Raw genomic sequence first — 21174 nt, forward strand, 5'->3', positions numbered from 1 at the left:
TCAAATCATTAAAGCTCAGCCTATAGTGCTGGATTTGTGCATATCCCCAACCAGAGATATAAACTTGAGGCTAAGATGCATAATGATAATTCAAAATGCTTTACAGAGATATGATGAGGAAAAAGAAAATTAACAACACATAAAAGTCTGTTTTAAATGATTTAAGAACAAAATATATATATATAATTATGCTTGAAAGACTCTTATGAACATCTCTGTCCCTAACCCTGTAACTGTATAGAAATAGTAGCATTATCAATAATAATAATAATAATAATAATAATAATAAGCATAATCCAAACAAGGCATACATTTGTTAACTGCACCACTATCAGCTTGACGCAGTGCAGAGATAATTTTGTGGCCCCACAACCCTGCTAAAAACCATCTTCAGTGCTCTGAATTTAACCAATGCTGTAAAATTCCTGTACTGAACCATATGGCAAGCAAAAGCGCAAGCCCAGTATTAGAAACCAGTGCAATGCCTAATTCAGTTGGGAATTGACAGTGTGTGCTCAGCTGCAGCATATCGGCGTATGTCCTGTGTATTACAATTCTGCATTTATACATAAAACTGGTTTAGTATAAAAACTCCATTTGTATTAAAGAATTAGTTCATCCGAAAATGTACATTTTGTTACTATTTACACATCCTCATGTTGTTTCAAACCTTTCTGAAATTTTGAAGAATTCTTGCTTATGTCATATTTATTCATACATATCTTTGGATTAAACATCAAAAGGGATTTTCATTTATTTATTTTAAGAGGGTGGTTTAATATTGGCTCAGGTGTGAATTTGACCACTGATATGTTTCAAGGCTGATTGATGTGTTTCCTTGGTAATTATGTGCTGAAACATGTGGTGCACCCCACAGACTCTTCTCATCTGACTTTATATGTGAAATACTTGAAGGTGTGATAAGTTGCATTGATATGAATCTCTTGTTTGATGGATATATGAACTCACTGTCACCCGAGTTGTGTTGATCTCAGCAAAAATGTTCCTGAGAATGGCAAAAATACATCATGACCGACTCACCTTGTGCATGTAATGATTTCAGGCATGAAATACAGTTGGGTATAACGGGGCTAAAGGCTCCACGGGCTAAAAGGCTCCATTGCACTTAATGGCAACAACAACTACCACAGGACTTTCCTGAACACTTGTTTGTGTTTATTATGAATTATACAGTGCTACATTTTCCTGATCCATGAGATCATTGCATGTAATGTCTACAGGTTTATTTTGAAGCAATTTGATTTCATTTTTAAAAACAATTTAAATGTTGCAAATGTATGTTGCTAATGAATATCCTGGAAATGATCACATTTCTTTTTAGACAAAATACTTATTTGTCATTTTCAGATTTGTTTAAGTTCATTAAATCAAAAACATTTCAATAACTGACCTATAAGTGAAGGATGGTATTTGGGGTAAAAAAAAAAAAGGCCCATATTAAACACTGTTTTTCTTAAGGGGGTGGATTTGTTATGAAACATGTTTTTTCTTATGTAGTTATTTTGAGTAAGCATCATTTTAATTTGTCACTCAAAAAAGCATCTTGATGTCTCAAAATGATTTGCATTAGTTGACTATAACTATTGCCCCTTTATCTAAAAATTTTTTAACCTTGATACATTTTGTGACCAGAAAACAGGTACATTTCTTTAAGGAGTGACTTTAGCCCTGTTGTACCCTATTCATAAACGTAATACTTTTTTTTTTTAAATGACATTTGAAAATTTGGCTTTCTTACCAAAGCATCTGTTATAAAGTGCTTCAACTACCCTGCATGGCATGTTTAGTAGTGTTGCCTTTGTCCCATGTACAACCTGTGTTTTTCATATATTCAAGGTGAAATCCCATGACCTTATAAATGAGACTTGATAGATTCTTTAAAGGAGACATATCATCAGGATTCAAATTTTCCCTGATCTTTTAAGATCAATATCTTTTTCAAACTTGTACTATGACAACATACTCTAACTTTCTGAATATGGACTCCACAGTCCCCAAAGACCATTTGTTGAATCTTAAAATTATTGCTAAAAAATTATCATGACGTGAAATGTTACAAAATGTCCCTTCTGTTATTTCATGATAATGCTTTAACAACAATGCTGAAGGATCAGCCTAACAGATGTCAAGGTCAGTGCCAAAAATAATCACCTAACTGTTTGAAATAGAGCCCTAAAGGCATCTATGGAATTTAAAATACTTGCTCAAGGATGGGATAGTGAAGATTTTTACATTTCAAAGAGTGCAAATAAGATCAAAGGTAGAAGGCACAAGGAAACCATGTTGTTTAATTTAGACTTTATTTCTTGTCTGCTCTGTTGCTTACACATTACAAGCAATATAGCCTAAACAGCTCGTTAAACTATTACATTGTTGCCATACAGATTAAGCACAGAGTTTGTAGCCTTCAATGTGACCTCATGTGCAGCATTAGCAAAATGTAATATTGCCATCTTAGCATGTTATGAAGGCAAGGCCACACTTCTTATCTATAGTCAAACCAGACTGAATTCAGGGACATTCAATGTAATAAGCCTTGTCCAGAATAACTGACCCTAAATTATTCATTGCTAATAGATTGTTAGACCTTGAGGTGCTTTTTAAATTCAGTTGTCTTGCAAATCTTTTTCATAACGGACAGATCTGTTTTATTCACAAACATATTTTGAATTAATGGTTCAGTATATGTAGGTCAGGTTTTGCTGCATTGTAGGGACCAGTTGTCTTCATAAGGATAGTAAAACCTGAAATCACCTGCATTGTGTGGACCATCTAATGTGGGGATCGAACTGACAACCTTCTGCTTAACAGTTTAGTGATTTAGCCCACTACACCACCAACACTCCACTAATGTTGCACTCAAAGCTGTAGGTCTGTGTCTTTGACTTATACTCACCCATGTTCCCTGCGTGCAGTTATAGGGTCAGAGTCGATTCTTTAGGATTCTAATAGAATTCACATTGAGCCTAAACTAAAAACTGATCCTGGATATACACTCACCTAAACCACTTGCATGAAACTCTGCATCCCTTCCTCCCCTGCTTCATGTACTCACACCAGCATGTCAGCCACCGGATGCTCCGGTCAAGCCTGGTTACCATAGTGACACTCACGCTGTATCTCCTAGGTAATGCTTGCCATCAGAACGGTAGCAGGCGTGGAGTTACAGCACGCCTCAAGAAGCTCTTCATGTGCTCGTCTGCAAAAAAGCCATCCTCCAGTACTCAAAGCAAGTCTTTCAAAAACACTCTAAAAGAGCATTTTTATTTGTTTATTTCTCAAACCAGGTCTCTCTCAGTATCCATCCTGTGTTTTTCTTTCACTTCTATTACTGTTTTCTATTTTGCCTCTCTGCATTTCTCATTCTCTCTCTATTTCGCACTTTCATCTTTTTCAATGTATCCCGAAGATGTCTGTACTGAAGTGTACCAGCTGCTAAGTAGCCTATTATACTGAATGTTTCATTCCAGACTACAACTGCCTTCAGCTGCATTCTTTGCTATGTCTGTTCTTTGAACAGTCTGCTAAGAAAAGGTTTGTTTGGTCAGAACAAGCATGATTTTCCAAATATTTCACAAAAGATCGGATCATAAAATTGCACACAATTATACACATTTTATATTAAAGGAACAACAAAGTCATCCTTAATATCAATGTTTTATTGATTTCTGGAACTAGGATGGCAAAAGATTTAGTCACATGGTAAATACTGATACTGTAGTTGAAATGCTCTAATATTTAGTTTTCATAAACAGTTATACATTTTAAAAAAATATATATTATTCAAAAGCATATACAATGGCCTCCAAAAGTACTTGGACGCTTAAGCCACACTTATAGTAAATGCAAGTCACTTTTTTTTTTGGTTAGGTTTTTAGTTTTTAGGTTTTTTGGGGGTGGGGGGGCAGTTGTATATGCTGCTTTAAAATGGTTATGTTACAATGAAGTTGTAATTATGCTGCAATTACTTTTCATATCCTGTAGGTAAAGGATTAGTTTCCCCAAAAATTACAATTCTCCCATCATTTACTCCCCCTCATGCCATCCCAGATGTGTATGACTTTATTCTTCTGAACACTTTTCACTTTTCAGAACACTTTTTGGGTGTTTCTCACCCAAAACTGATTGGATTGCTTCAGAGGACACGAATTAAACCACTCGAGTTTTATGGATTACCTTCATGCTGCCTTTTTGTGCTTTTTGGAGCTTCAAAATTTTGAAACCCATTCACTTGCATTGCGAGGACCTACAGAGCTGAAATACTCCTCTAAAAATCTTTGTTTGTGTTCAGCAGAAAAAATTAAGTCATGCACATCTGGGAATTTTTATTTTTGGGTGAACTTTTCCATTATTCATTAAAGGCTCAGTGGACTGGTTCCAAGATGAGAAAAGCCAAACTTTTTGTGGTGGCTGTATGCCAGTTCTGCCTGTCTGGCAATCGGGTGATCACCTCCCACTGATTAATGCTTAGAGACTATGCCTACATATATGCCATAATTTTATTGACTTAGATCCTCATGTTGTGTAAGTATTGATTTGAAAGATTATTTAGCCTTTAGGTGTGTAAATAATGTGTAAAAATCTCACCATACTGGATGCATGAACTAAGCAGATGTATTTGAAGTAGGGGGCCATCCAGTGATATTGCTTTATCAGGGTTTTATTTAAAGATAATGAGGTTGAGACAGTGAGGTTCCAGGCCTTTTATGATTCTGTGGATAGATTCATCAAAGTGGGCAGTTGTAGAACAGGCTAGTGTGTTTCAAAGTGATGTGAATTCACTTGTCAGCCTAAGAGAGAATAGGACATGAATGCTTGCTATTGCTATAATGTGGTTGACAGTGCAATTTGTGTTGAAATGTTTGAAGAATTCCTGAAGGGGGCAGTTATTCATGAGTGCTATACGAGAAATGTTCAAGAAAGAAATAATGATAAACTCAAAGTTTGTAATGTTGTGATTCATGTTAGAGCTGGTTTAGAACTCTTTAATGAACAATTTTAAGAAACTCCAGTGGGAAAAATATATACAGATAGCTGAAAAAGTCATGCACTGTTGCATTCTACTAGTGCTTTCACACATACAGTATGTACAGCCTTTTTTTATAATTTATCTGCATTTTTCCAATCAGCGGTCATGTGTGAATAAGACCCATTGTCGAATTGAGCAATTCACCATCAAAACAGCTTGTAACAAATTTGTTACAAAGTTTTGTGTTGATGGTATTAGTGAACAAAGCCATAAGATTAATAGTTTGTGCATGTTTAAGGAGCTGACACAACTGCTCTGCATTGTTAAGATATAAACCTGTGACGTTGTGAGTTTTAAGCTCATTTTGGTGCTGATATGTGAATAGAACAATACGGATAAACGATGGAAAGCCGTTACATGTGGCAAATAGCAGATGTAGTACATTTAAAGAAAAAGGTAATATGATTCATAAACTATTCATTAATGAAATATAAAATGCAGAATGAGATTTAGGATCTAAGACCAGTTAGGATGCTGCTTATATAATTCTAATGTTAAAAGTTGGATTATAAACTAAATGTTTTTGTCTTTGTCTACAGATAGTGTTGAAGATGAACTGGAGTTGTCGGCTGTACGGCATCGACCAGAATGCCTGGAGCAGCTGGAGGCTCAAACACGCTTCTCTCGCAAAGAGCTTCAAATCCTTTACCGGGGCTTCAAAAATGTGAGCTATTGTTTCTAATCTCTGCTCTCATTCTTTTTTTATTCTTATTTTTTGTTCTTTTTCTGATTAAATATAATTTTTTTGGAATGTCGGTTTGCTGTGTACAATGTCAAACTCTACATTTAAACTGATATCACACATACCACAATAATCAGGTCAGAGAAAGGTCTCTAGAGTGGCCCTGAGGCACACCTCTGGTGCACAATGTAATGAGACAACACGAAATTAACTCGACCCAAATTGTCAGGTGACAAAGCTTGAGAGTGGGGCAAGGGTCCTTTATTATCAGACTCGCAAGGGAAGAAATCAGAAGACTGTAATCCTTCCTTTAGGCCACACACACACACACACACTGCTCTTCACTGCCTGTGACACTAACTTGGTATGGGCAAGTGATGTTTGGGTAGCTTTTATTGTCACCTTCAATAAAGCATTATTCCATCGGCCCTGTCCTGTTTTGAAAAATATTCATGCTGCTTTTTACCATACAGTGACTTGGGGCTGTTAGTCTCCAGAAAGGACAAAAGCACTGTAAAAATAGTCCATACAAGCTAAATTGAAGTAGTTATTCATTGAAAACCTTTCCCTTAAGTATTGCACTCACAGTTAGGTACGAGACATGCAAGAGTCAACGCTATTTGCCATTATTCACGTCTTTAACAGGATAGTTCACCCCAAAATGTATTTGATCTTTAAAACTTTGTTTCTTCAGCAGAACACCAACAACGATTTTTAGAAAAAGAGCTCTGTAGCTCCATACAATGCAAGTGCATGGTGATCAGACCTTTTGTAGCTCCAAAATTACATAAAGAAAACATAGAAGTTATCCATGTGATTCCAGTGTTTAAATCCATATCTTAAGAAGCAATATAATAGGTGTAGGTGAGAAACAGAAATATATTTAAGTCCTTTTTAAATATCCACTTTAACTTTCACTTTCAGATGTGAAATTGAAACTAATCAAGCACCATGCGTGACTTTCTGTAAAAAAAAAAAAGGACTTAAATATTGATCTGTTTCTCACCTACATCTATTATATCGTTTCTAAAGACATGGATTTAAACACTGGATTCATATGGATTATTTAATGAGATTTTTGGAGCTACAAAGGTCTGATCACCATTCACTTTCATTGTATGGACCTACAGAGCTGAGATATTCTTCTAAATATCTTGTGTTCTGCTGAAGAAAGAAAGTCATACACATCTGGGGTGGCATGAGGGTGATTAAATGATAAGAGAATTTTTGGGTGAACTATTACTTTTAAGTTTGAAAATGTGCATGCGAGAATGTGATTTGAGAGAGGAGGATTGTCAGTGAATTACAACCTAAATTCTGTTCCTAATGCAAAGTATTGACCTCTTCTATGGAACTTTTATGGTGCTTGACAGTGCCCATCTCTAATAATTTTATTGTATGGAAGGGTTACTGACATTTTTCACTGGATCTATAAAGTTGTTTAAAACTACATTAAAAATGCATTTCAAACAAAACAATTATTTGAGTGCACCTTTTCTATGATGAACATGTTTAAAAATGTTTAGTTTAAAGTCTTTGTTTTTCTGAGGCTTAAAGTGAAAAATGTCATGTGGTGTAACCGTCTAGAGCCAAAAATAAATAAATAAACAAATTAAAAAAACAAAAAAGTACAAAATCAAAGTCATTAAAAGCTGAAATTGAAAAAATAAATGTTGGCATTAGTAGTGCATAAAAAAATATTTCATAATTATTTCATTTAAAAATGGAAAATACATTTGTTTTAATATGTTAATAATATTTGAAACACTTTTGAAAACCAAATAAATCAAAATCAGGGGGTGTATCCAATATGTAGATTGCCGTTATGTCATCGTGTTAAGCTGTGTAGACTCTCATGTTTTCAAGGTGCCAGGAAAGTATTTTAATACCTTTTACTCGATAGTTACACAACATTATATTTGAAACGCTTTTTTTTTTTACTTCTATTTTTTATTTTTATATTGTATTATTATTAATCCAACATGAACACAAATATTAAATTTCTACGACTTTAACTACTTTATGTTTTTAACTAGATTTTTAAAGATTTCTCATTTTCCTCTGACAACCTTATTTGTCAATGACCCGGAAAAGAGTAGCTTGAAACGTTTCCTTTTGTGTTCCACAGAAGAAAGAAAGTCATACAGGAGTAAATTATGACCGGATTTAGATTTTTGAGTGAAGTAATTCTTATAAATCTCATCTCAATTGAAAAATAAAATCATGCATGTACTATACATTAATGTATGTGTGTTTGCTCTTCTTGTTATTTCTTTAGTTTCTATCTATGAAATGCAAAAGTGAAAAAGTATTTGAAAAAGTAGCCTAAATATAATTTGTAAAATCATCTAGCGCTCGTCTTGCTCACCCCAGCCTGTTAGTCTCATGTTCTTTAGAGGTTGACACACTGCTCTTTTTGATACCATATAAGTCTTGTTATTATTCTGATAAAAAAGGTAAAAATGAAGAAAGCGGAGGAGTAATTGCCTTCATCCATTTATATCTTATTTCTGGATTCGGATCAAAGGACACCAGCACAAAGAAACAGAAAATACTCATTTTATTACTCGTCATCATCATTTTTGTTGTACTTTTATTGTAATAATGAACATCGATTGAGAGCATGTACATTTTAGCTTGTGGAAATGATCAATGATTGTGTTAACCAAACTCCCTATAGATTGTATTCAAGCAAACCCATACGTATACATATTTGGTCTACGTGATGACAGTAGTTGGAGGTTTGGTAGTACAATGAATACAATGCAAAGTTTTAAATTAATGAATGTCCTCATGCAAAATTATTCTGTTCGGATTTTGATTTTCTTGTTTCTTGGTTAATTACACTGTACAAATGCTCAGGACCTAAAATAATGGACTTTGTGCAAAAAGATAATTACAATGGCTTTGAATGTGGCTCATCCAATCCAGAAATTATCCATTTTATAAAGAGCATTTTAAAATAATCTTGCCTCTATTCTGACTTTTTTATCGTGTTATTTGATCTTTTGTTAAATTTAGTGGAAAACTTATACCAAAACATGCCAGATAACCTGTCGCTAATTACCTGTGCGCAATTCATTGAAAGATCATGCTTGAGTAAACTTTAAAAAATGGTGTAATTGCAGTCTGTGTATCCTAACAGTGTTAATGAACCTTGCATTGCTCGCAGTGTCTTGATAACGTTGAGAAGAAATTTGGCAGTTGAAGTAAGTGATGTGTGTTTTGATGAAAGCGGTGTCTATTAAAAGGTAATCACATGTGGTCTCTCTCACACTGTGCACAAGAGACGGTGGATGACAGCAACACAAAACAATCCCTTTAATTAACAAGAGCTCACTGTAAGAACAAAGGATTCCTCAGACACAGCCTTTTTTGTCAAAGTCTAAACAACTTACTGTAGGCCGTTGCTTTCATGTCCTAGACTCTGAAGTAATTGGTGGAAACATTTTGGACCATTTTTGTTGTCAATGAAACAGATGGCTGGCTAAATCACCATTTAAATGGATCACCATGCAAATCATGAGAACTTAAACGTTTTTAAATATGATCTTTTCTCCAGAGAACTTAAGTGGAATTCAATATTCTGAGACCCCAAGTGAAGACGTTTTTCACTAGAAGCAGGGCCATTTCTGAGCATACGGGGGCCCTAAGTGAAATCCTACTTGGTGTTTAAACCTGGTCACTTAAATGCATCTCCTGTGACAACTTGTGTTCGGATTTCGAGGGGAGGTTCTCTGATTTCATGACAATAAACTGTACAGCACTCACTATGTCAGTGTGTTACTGCATGATACTTAAGTGCAAGAAAGTCATAAAAACAGATAAAGTGCTGTTTCTCCCAGTCATATGCAGTTTTTTATTTTATTTTATTTTTTATCCCCTTTTCTCCCAATTTGGAATGCCCAATTCACACTACTTACTAGTTCCTTGTGGTGGTACGGTTACTCGCCTCAATCCGTGTGGCAGAGGACAAGTCTCAGTTGCCTTTGCTTCTGAGACAGTCAATCTGTGCATCTTATCACGTGGTTCATTTTGCATGACACCGGAGACTCTGCATGTGGAGGCTCATGCTGTTCTCCACGATCCACGCACAACTTCCACGTGCCCCATTGAGAACCACTATTTGCAACCACGAGGAGGTTACCCCATGTAACTCTTCCCTCCCTAGCAAACAATTTGGTTGCTTTAGGAGACCTGGCTGGAGTCACTCTCCACAGGTGGATTACCTGTACTAAAAGAGATTCAGAAGTCTGTGTTTCTCATCTGTGTCTGTGCATGTTCATATCAGACACACTGACTGAGATGCGTGACATTCTCGTGATTGTGTATGTATCGGATGGTTATTTTCTGTTAAAGCTGCTCATAATTGGCCAATTTTAGACTCTTGTTTTAGCATAGCGGCTTATTGACAGGTGATGGGTGGTGCTTCACTGATGTCCGGGACACACAGGACGAATTAGCATTTACACCTCAAATGAGATGTAGTTTTGTACTATCTTTTGTTTGTGTTTTTTGTGGTCTGATCAATATGTTTTAGACCAAGTTTAGGCCTGTAATTATGGCGGACCACTTGTGATTGGATTACCCGAAATGCATCTTAAAACCAGGTGTAAACGGGGTCATGATCTATGTTATACCAGCATTATTTGAGATTGTTCTAAAGACAATCTTGTGTGCTTAAATGCATGCAAAGGAACTGTGGAGATCTCGCAAGAGAAACAAACAACCTGGTCTGGAAGAACAAGTTCAAACTTCGTTAAAAAAAAACAAGCCCAAAGTTACTTATAATAAGCGGACATGGCAACAGTGTAATTTGTAATAAAATGCTAACATTTTTGTCACAAATTTGCTTATTTGATTATTGTCCTGGAAATACTGCAGCAACTATTTCTTAGGACCCCACTGTAGATGAAATATAGAAGACAGGAGTGGGACAATTTTATACTCTGATTCTTTTCAAAGTTTAAACATTAAAGCCTGTTCATGTTCTAACTTTATATCTCATGGGAACACATGGATGAACTGATTGTGTTAAGAGGCATCAACTGAGATAAAATACACAAACCTTACTGGCTTTTATTTGTTCCAGAAAACAAGAAACTGTAAATACAGTCAACGCTCAGAATAAAAATGCCACCAACTGTGCAACAGATTTTTGTAGGTCAATAAACACTTTTTAGCCTACATACAGTATTTTAAACCAGCTCAGCAGAGATATGAAATTGTTACCTTCCATACTGTACTCTGATGCAATGCACAGAGGAACAATAAAAGTTCATTTTGAGGTCAAGCCTTTATAAGTATATTGAAGGTATATACCGTTTATGCAGTGTTCTATCCTTTTCCAAGTTTGCCAGCAAGTACAGACTCTTTTCCGAAAGTGTAACAGACTGTTTTACAGGGGTTTTTTTCCCCCTGAAGATTTGAAACGTGTGATCTATGAATCAAATCCCTCCGGTCTGTCTGTGCTTGTGTCAAAAACTGCTACTAGGTAAGATTTTCCTCAGCTCAGCAAAACAGCTCTTTGTACTGCAGTTCTCCTCTACTCAGAACACAGCCAAGGGAATACTGTAATGAGGTTTATTATCTCACCCTGAACGCCAGAGGCTGATTTTTTTATTATTTGGTTTCTATGTTATTTTATTTCTCAGAGTTTGCCATGTACTGTTACATGTCACCACTTTATAAAAGTCAATTCATTTTCCCAGTAGATCGACTCTTCAATAGGTAGTTTTCTTTAAAGAAAACCCCTATGACTTTATTTCTTCTGTGGAACACAAAAGGATACATATTGATGAATGTTTATGCTGCTCTTTGCCATTATTATGTCCCCTAGGGGTTAGGATGCAATAAAGAAAAGGGAGATGTGCCACTTCTGAGTCACCTCTGGCCACAGAAAATAATTCCAATTTTGAGTCATTTCTTTGGTTGAAATAGTCACATTTTAAAAGCACATTTCATAATCGATGCAATGTTTAAAGGAATAGTTCACCCTAAAATTATAATTCACTCATTATTTCCTCATGCTCATGACATGAAAACAACTTTTTTTTTGAAGGATGTAATATGTGTTTATGCAATGAAAGTCCAAAAGTGGGGTCCAAAATTAAAGGCATCATAAAAGTGGATTAAACCACTCTAGTCCTTTTGGAGCTTTAAAGTTTGTAAAGTATGGATATAAACACATAATATGTGGCTCAGTTAGTAGAGCGGATCGGCCACTAATTGCAGGGTTGGTGGTTCGAATCCCAGCCCATATGACTCCACATGCCAAAGTGTCCTTGGGCAAGACACTGAACACCAAGTTGCTCCCAATGGCAGACTAGCACCTTGCATGGCAGCTGCCATTGGTGTATGAATGTGTGTGTGAATGGGTGAATGAGTCAGTGGCTCAGTGGTTGAGGCTCAGGGTTACTGACCAGAAGGTCAGGGGTTCAAGCCCCAGCACCACCAAGATGCCACTGTTGAGCAAGGCACTTAACTCCAGGTTGCTCCGGGGGATTGTCCCTGTAATAAGTGCACTGTAAGTTGCTTTGGATAAAAGCATCTGCCAAATGCATAAATGTGAAATGTGAATACTGTTAAGGTTAAAAAGGCGCTATATAAGTGCAGACCATTTACCATATTTCATCAACATATCTCGGCACCACAAAATTAAGAAAGTCATGAGTTTGAGACAGCAAAAGGGTGAGTAAATGATGAGAGAATTAGAGTTTTTGCATGAATATTTCTTTAAGCTGTTTGAGGAGCATTGCAGGAGTGCAAAGATGCTTGATTAAATTTGTATTTCTATGTATGTCATTATGTTAGAGATCTATGGAGCCACAAAATAATGCAACTTTAATGTGTGTTAATCATTGGACTCCAAGTACACAAGCTATAGGTAGAAAAAAAACTGTTAAGAAAAGTGATGATGCTGTGAGGACAATTGAGCATAAACTTGACCCTTGATCTTTTGTACATGAGAGTCAAAGAAATTCAGTTCTTTTATCGCGTTCATATCTGTCAACAAGTAAAATCATTGTTAAAAATGTGATTTCACTTTGTTTTAATTGGTTTATCTTATGGAGAGAAGGGCATGTAAACAGTCCTGTTACTGGCTAATGTTCATAAAATATGAGTCCTGTGAAGTTCAATCTGTAATTGCTTTAACTATCAGTACAGCAACATCTGAATAACAACAGTACTCTAATGTTTTATCTGCTGCAATCGCTGTGTGTTCTCAAATACAGTTTGAGTATAAAAAAGCACATTTGTTAATTTGTTAAATCCACAAGCATCTTGGGTAACAGCCACTGAGAATTTCAGCAACTCCCTTAAAAAGAAGAACAAGGCAAATGCATTGCAGATGTATTAAAAATCCAATCAACCTCTCATGATGTATGCGTGCATCGTGCATTCTCTTAAAAGCATAATTTCTAAAGAGCTGCTCATAAACTTGTGCTTCCTTGTTGTTTACCAAACCACAAGTATTGAGGCTCTTTTATTACACAAGCATGACAGCTTAAACTACCAGTTTGTCAGTTGGATTTTGGATATTTGTGTGATGGCTGGGAAACTATTGACCATTGTCCTAGCCAACTCATTTCCTAAATAGGTTTGGAAGTTTCATGTCTCTTGCATCTCTTTTTTTCAGGCTTTATAAAGTTATTTAAACACAAAATATTTCAAATGCATTTGTTTAATTACTTGGCAAGTAGCTATGTAATAAGAGGGATAATACAGTCAGTAGGTTATTATCGCTAAATAAACCCTTTCATAATTATACAACACCCATCCGCTTTGTGTCCTGATCAACCTGTAAGGGATTAATTTGCAATAATGACTGGCTGACTGTACTTTTTCCCCCCTTATGCTTAATATTATGCTTAATACTGATCCAATCATATTTGTGGGCATCTGCGATCTGTTTACTAAATCAGCAATGAGAATACAGTGAATAGCGGTTATCTTACAACACAAGCTTCTTCTGAATCTCCCAGAGCTCATCCATTTGGAATAAAGGATCATTTTCACAGTTGGAGTAGAGTTCATAATATGCCTTAACGTTCAATACAGCAAATGTACCATTGCACAATGCATTTGCGTGTTAATCACATTTTCGCAAATGCCAGACGTATCTGTCCATCCCTAGGGGAAAATGGACAATGGAAAATGCATTTTGCCTTTCCTTTCATGCGGATATGCATGCACATAATGGTCATCTTGGAATTGAAATTAATCCACTGTAATGACATTGTCGTCTATATGATATTGACATTAAAACGCCTTTATCTGTGTTTTCAGGAGTGCCCTAGTGGTGTGGTCAATGAAGATACATTTAAGGATATTTACAGACAGTTCTTCCCACAGGGAGGTATGTATATTTGTAATCGTATATTCTCTAGTACAGTGGTTTAGTACAATGGTACTGTTTTGCTATGATGTAAATGTGTTTTAAAGTGATATAAAGCTGAGAGGGATCGTTTTTCAGAGATCATACATATGCTCTTTGCCTCCCTGGGGAGTTTTGTCCTTTGAATGCAAACACCAAGGCACCCCTCCTTTCACCATATTACTACATTAAGGATGAGTTTGCACCAAAATTACCACAGAGTTTAATTGAACAGACCTGAACAGAACAGCTACTCATTTTTGGGTCACAACCCTTCAGATGAGAACCATTGCTCTAGTAGCCTACTATTTTCTCTGAAGTTATAAAACTGTGGAAAATCTTAATTTTAATGGGTTTCAAACCACATTTAGAAAGGCGAACAGTGTATATGTAGAAGAAATGCCTCAAATACCTCTTCCCTGCAGTGAGAAACCTGGGGTCTGATAATGAAATACCAAATGTAAATGTCCTCACAAATCAACCTGGTCTCATAGAATTACGTACATTTTTGCTAAATAATTTTTTTGCATGGCTCGTTGTACGCAGCTGTTTTCTGGTGAAATGAACATTATAGATGCCACAACGACAACTTTTATTTACTTTCAAACCAATCACGCTTAAAATGGCAGATTATCAGTTGATAAACACTTTTTGTCCTTTTCCTCCCACGTTCCTGTCATATAACATAAAATCACTTTTACTATAGAGCATGACTTGGAAAATAAAAAATTGCAATGTTTGTATTACATAATCAACTACATTTGCAAGCTTGTTTAAGCACTTCAACTCAACTGATGTCCTGATGTGCACGTGTGTCAACATGTGAGTCAAAAGTGTCTTAGAAGCACCACAAAATGACATGGTTGCTTCATCACTTGCATTTCTCATCTCACATTTGCTTTTTATGACACTATTGGTTAGGTTTAGGTTTAGGGTTGGGAGGTTGGTTTTGTTTATTTAAAACTTGATAGAGAATTCACCATAAAAACCTAAAACATCTACCAAACTTTTCACCTTGGAACTGCCATGCCAAGTTTATTTTAGCACTAAAAGTCACCAAACCGAAATGCAACAGCACAGGAAGTGACTGTTCCTATTATACAGTATATTTGAATGTAAGTCTCACTGTGGAAATTGCTATTGTAGTGATTTATGATTTGCGGTACTTCACATTCTAAGGGGTACTTTTATAATTAGGGGTTTTAGGTTCTCTAACTTTTGTCATGGTTTATGACAAATGAAATATCTATCAAATCTAACACATTCACATAGCCCATGCGCCCACACTTGTTTTTATTATTTATAGTATTATTAATGAAAGCCTATGCAAGCATATGCATCCACTTTGTTGTTGAACAGAGGAAAATAAATAAGCCAGGCCCGATCTGAGGTAATGACATTGCTGTGATTGAAGTTGAGCTGTTTTCCCATTTATTTTTCAGATGCTTCAACATATGCGCATTTTCTGTTTAATGCATTTGACACAGACCACAATGGCTCTGTCAGTTTTGAGGTAAGTAATTACATCAATGCAACATTCTGAACAATGGTAATCTTCCTCATGTGCATGCCATTAATATTGAAGGTCAAGTTATTGTGGCTATTTTTAACACTGAATTGCAATTTCATTATGATGCTAGTGTATTTGCAGATAATAAACACAATTTGAGTGCTTAAAGGAATAAATGGTTTCTTCGAGTTGATCATTATTGCACATTAGTGTCTTGACTGACAATATATTGTGCAGTTTGTATTTTAAAGAGGTAATCGAAAACTTTTTAACCAACACTGAATGATTGTTCACACAACAGTTTGCACACAACAAGGATTTCAGTTCATTCTATTTATAAACAAACATTGCTTGTCCCCAGAAATACAGTAATTAAAATAAATGACAATATCCTCATCTTGTTTTTAATAACAAAGTTTGAATTGTCCTGTAGCGATTTAGCTTGATCCAAGGCTTAATTTGTCATATCAGGTAATTAAAAATCTCAAGCGCTCATGGGGAATATAGCCTGAAAGAATGTTCTCATCATTTAGAAAAAAATATATTTGTGGTTATTATGTTGGCTTTATAAAGCCAATATTGTCAGAAGGTGAGGGCAGACAAAGGAACCCAAACGCAGAGGGAAAAAGTCAATGAGTTTATTAACAGCAAGGTTTGTAAACAAGTACAGGTGTACCCGGCAGTGGCTGCAGTGATGTGCAGAGTCAAAGGAATGAGTGTGTTAGTATGACGAGTATGATGTTGTGGAAGCCAGGAGCAATCCGAAGAGAGTCTGTTGAAGCTGGTGTGGTGCAAAGCAACAACGAGGGAGGATTGCGGCGCAGGACCTGCTGAACATCGCCCTCAAGTCGTGGTACGTCAACAGTAATCCCGACAAATCCACTAGCTCATCCTGTATGTTACCAACCAGGGATGTCCCAGCTGGGGTTGATGGAGACCAGATGAGATTGAAGGACAAATGTTCAGAGAGGTTACCGGAGACAAAGATGATTGGTTTCTTGGAATGGGTGATGACTGACAGGGGCGTGCCAAATGTGTGTGGGCGGTGATGGGCTCATTCAATCGGACCCTGGGGAGCTGCCATTTGGAAGCCAACTCTGTGTCAATGAAATTCCCTTCGGCACCGGAATCCACCAAAGCCGAAATCGTATGAATGTCCATTCCATTCTTAGCTGGGCTGGGAGAAGTGTAACAGGCCTGCAACATGCCTTTTAACAGGCATGTTGCAGAGAGGTGTCCCAATCTATGCAAGAAAAACATAACCCCTTAAGAAGCCGCAGCTGCCTTTCCTTATGTGACACCAGAAGTCTACCTACCTGCATGTTCTCAGAGTTGAGACGTAAGTCAGGTGATCTGGTAGAAGGGCGATGAGCTGCATAGACGATGATCACAACACTAAGTCAGGCATTGATCGACTCACATGGCCAGGTCCACCAAATCAGCGAATCGAGGGATACATTTGGATTTATCCAAAGGATAAATCTCATCATGGATACTATCAGAAAGTCCCTGCAAGAACAGATCCCACAAAGCGTGTTCGTTTTAGTCGCTGGAAGCGGCCAGGGTTCGAAACTCTATTGCAAATTTGGCTACTGATCAATTACCCAGGGACAGTCCTGATAAAATCCTCCCAGCCTCCTGATCTTGGGCTGCACAGTAAAACACTCAGTGAAGTTCAGAGGAGAAAGCTTCATAGTTGGAGGAGCACGGATGACGGTTATCACACATTTCCGTTCCACATTCTCAAGCCCTTCCGGAGAGGAGCATGATAACACATGCAATATTCATCGTGTTTGAGGAAAACGTGGAGGACTGCAAGGAGAATATCAGTGAGCATCGCAAGAGAAAAGCTCTAACAGATCCCTCACCATGTGGAAGCTGCCAAAGGAGATGGGGGTGTGTCCTGTGTGGAACTGGAGCTCCTTGTTGTGAAAAGGCAGAGTGAAGAGCAGTTTCCTCTACTGAGTCCATGTTGGCCAGTTTATTCAGTCAGAGGGTGAGGGGAGACAAAGGGACCCAAATGCAGAGGGAAACAGTCAATGAGTTTATTAACAACAATGCTTGTAAACAAGGACAGAGGCATCCGGCACCGACTGCAATGTGAGCAGAGTCAAAAGCTATAGCCGCTTAGCGGGCTAAGGAATGAGTGTGTTAGTATGATGAGTGCATGCGTTGTGGAAGTCAGGAGCAATCCGAAGATATTCCGTTGATTCTGGTGTGGTGCGAAGTAAAGCCCAGGCGAGTTTCTCCCCCGACACGCTTGCAGAGACCAAGGAATCATCCTCCAAGAGGGTCACTGGGTGACAATACAGTCAAGAGCAATGGCGAACAGGAAGATAACCACACCTCTATAGACAGGCTACCAACAGACACACATGCAATCTCCAACTCCAACTAAATATCCAACTAAACTGGCAAAGAAAGCGGGAAAACACAAGGAATAAGTAGGAAGTGTAATCAGCAGGTGTAACGGGCGAGTAAATCATTGCCATGGTCAGCACCTCCCCAGGATCTCCCATGGAAACACTGATCATGAGTGCCGGCTCCAACTGTAAAACATGACAAACAACAGTATGAGCCGGCACAAATGCTGGTACCATGACAAATATACTGTTATTCCACATACGTTATTATAATTTTTTTTAAATCCCTAAACCAAGACCAAAATTTCAAACACTAACTCCTCCTAGCACCTAATGTAGAAAGGAAGTCCTGCCTTACAGGTAAAAGAGCCAATCACCTTAGATACAGATGATGAGCTGCATAGGCGAAATCAACTCGTGAACAAGCATGCACATTAGCTATACAAGATGGGGAAATTGTGTATTTTAGAATAATATGAGGTAAAGAGCACAATTTATGGTTCCAATATTTTCAAACGTTATTGCCTGTTTGTAATCTGCTCTTTGCTCATAATCTTGACCAACCATTTTTTTGATTTTGGTGTTCTCCCATTAAAGTAAATAGGAGCTGCACTTATTATGACTGGAAATAGTCTCCTGAGAGCATTTCCAAATATGTCCAACAGTGGACTGACTTGCTAGAAATTATTTTTAAATCAAAATCCAACTGTCAAAAGATTAAAATATAAACAAATAAAAATTGCCTGTAATCTGCTTTAAATTTGTCTCTTTCTCTCTCTCCCCCATTCTCTCATCTATCGATCTGTCTGTCCATCTGTGCATCTCTCCATCTGTCTGTCAGTATATCTGTCTGTCTGTCTATCTAACTGATGGTTTATCAGACTATTTATATGACAGTCTGTCTGACTTAATCTAGCTAGCTGGTGGTTTTTCTTACTGTATTGTCTGTATAACTATTAAACTTCAAACTTTTGAAATTAGTATATACTTTTAGACAAGGCTTAGTCAAGACAACATTTAAGTTTGTCTTATATAGTATAATTTTTTTTTATTATTAATCTAATATTCTGTTTGCTCTCTCTAATATCTCCATGTTCTCTCTTTCATTGTTTTACAGGATTTTGTAATGGGTCTTTCCATTCTGTTACGAGGCACTGTTCAGGAGAAGCTTAACTGGGCATTTAACCTGTATGATATTAATAAAGATGGATATATAACAAAAGAGGTAATATATAAAGAGAATCATCCATAAAGAATAATTTAAGATAAAACAATAGTGTCATTGCATGGCTCTCTGGAATACTTGATTCTGATTTGTCAGTTGTGACATTTAGCTGTCAAATATTTGCGTTTAATCACTGCAAAACTGTATAATTGACTGTTGTCCCATGTAACCAATTTCATAGCTGTGCTTGTTTCATGTCTCGTCTATCCCTCTGCAGTCTCTTTTTTTGTAATCTAATACTATTATATCAACTTTTCGTGTCCAAATGTAAGGGATAATCTATGGCTAGGTGTACGTTAAACAATTCTAATGCACAATGTGAAGGGTGATTGCCTCTGTGAAGTACTTTCAAATAATTGATGACACACCTAGCAATGCATTATCCCACTTATACCATGGTTAATTGCCAGCATTGATTAGTTACAGCTGTCATTGATTTTTGCTGCAAAATTAAGACTCGAAGAATGAAGAATATAATGAGCTCTGAGATATCCATATGTATCCATTAAGGCTGCAATTGTATTAAAAATGAAATTGCGATGTGGACTTGTGCAATTACTAAACTGCAAAAGGCTGTGATATGGAGAACATCAACTGTTTAAGTGTTATTTGAAGTAAAAATGAATTCCCCAGGTGGGAAAAGAGGTTAATAATATCAACCTAACTAACCACGGACCGTCGCTTCATGTCATCAACACACTCAAGTGAGGCACTGTCAAAAAACGACTTATATCTCGACTATATGTCGTATCGACACTATAGAGCCAAAAAATACATGGTTTTTTTTGTATTTTATTCAAATGTAATACTTTAAATATAATATCCAATTAAGAATATACACTGATATGTGTAGAAATACTGGAGACTGAAAACTTAAAACGGGCAAATCGTGGAACACTTCCGCATTCAGGAAAAAGGTGGATAAAACGTCATTGAGAGCTTCAGTCAGCTATGCTTGATCAAGCGTCGCCCTCTAGCAGCTATAGGCACATGTTGGGCATGGCAGCAATTTTAGATGATGTTTATCATATTACAATTTAAATAGACTTGCCTTGTCTTGCCGGTCCCGGTTACCATCTCTCCCCCTCTGTTCAAAACAGCTTAATGTCAAACCATGCTATCTTTACAAGTGCTTTGGTTGAGTAATACAGGACTGAAGAACGCTGCTGTCTTTTCTGTTTTTCCTGTAGCACTTCACAGTTGATTTTAAGATGGCACTGCATGACTTGATGATGTTGTTTTGTGAGGTAATTTGTCCAGAGGCATAAAACTCTCACAGTGTCTCATTACAAGCACAGGAGAGCAGTCACATTAATATCAAATCAAACCAAATCCCTTTATTGTCACTCAACCATATACACAAGTGTAACAGTGGGTGAAAGTCTTGGGTGCAATTCTGAGCAACATAGCAGTCATGACAGTGATGAGATCAATTTACAATAAACATCAGATTTACACAACACAATTTACATATCTAATATATACATAAATACACACAAAACAATATACACATAATAATATACAATGTACTGTATACAATACACACAATATAGAATACACAGTATACAATAAAAATTGTATATATAAAATATACAGTAGGTTGTATTGTGCTGTATTGATATTCAGGCTGTCGGTTGATAGTCAGTTGCCAGTGTGTTGTTAAGAGAGAATCTAATTATGACAGTCCAGTGTGAGATAAGATTAATAAAGTGCAGTGCTGATGTATATTGATCATGAGAGTTCAAAAGTCTGATTACTTGTGGGAAGAAGCTGTCATGAAGTCGGCTGGTGCGGGTCGTGACACTGCGATACTGCCTGCCTGATGGTAGCAGTGAGAACAGCCTATGACTCGGGTGGCTGGAGACTCTGATGATCATCCAAGCTTTTTTCACACACCGCCTGTTATATAATTATAATTTTTTCTTCACATTTTAGAATAATAGTGAAGTCATCAAAACTATGGAATA

General features: G+C 36.8%; 1 protein-coding gene across 5 annotated transcripts in view; it reads left to right on the forward strand.

The window, feature by feature from the left end:
• Positions 1-21174, forward strand: part of LOC127654638 (Kv channel-interacting protein 4-like) — a 238566-nt gene that overhangs the window by 206301 nt on the left and 11091 nt on the right. For all 5 annotated transcript variants that reach the window (XM_052144593.1, XM_052142295.1, XM_052143809.1 and 2 more), the window contains exons 2-5: positions 5590-5714; positions 14022-14091; positions 15552-15622; positions 19100-19207. In XM_052144593.1, coding sequence (XP_052000553.1) covers positions 5590-5714; positions 14022-14091; positions 15552-15622; positions 19100-19207 — 374 coding nt within the window. The remainder of the gene's footprint in view (positions 1-5589; positions 5715-14021; positions 14092-15551; positions 15623-19099; positions 19208-21174) is intronic.

This window comes from Xyrauchen texanus, chromosome 1, assembly GCF_025860055.1.
Source record: "Xyrauchen texanus isolate HMW12.3.18 chromosome 1, RBS_HiC_50CHRs, whole genome shotgun sequence".
Lineage (NCBI taxonomy): Eukaryota > Metazoa > Chordata > Actinopteri > Cypriniformes > Catostomidae > Xyrauchen > Xyrauchen texanus.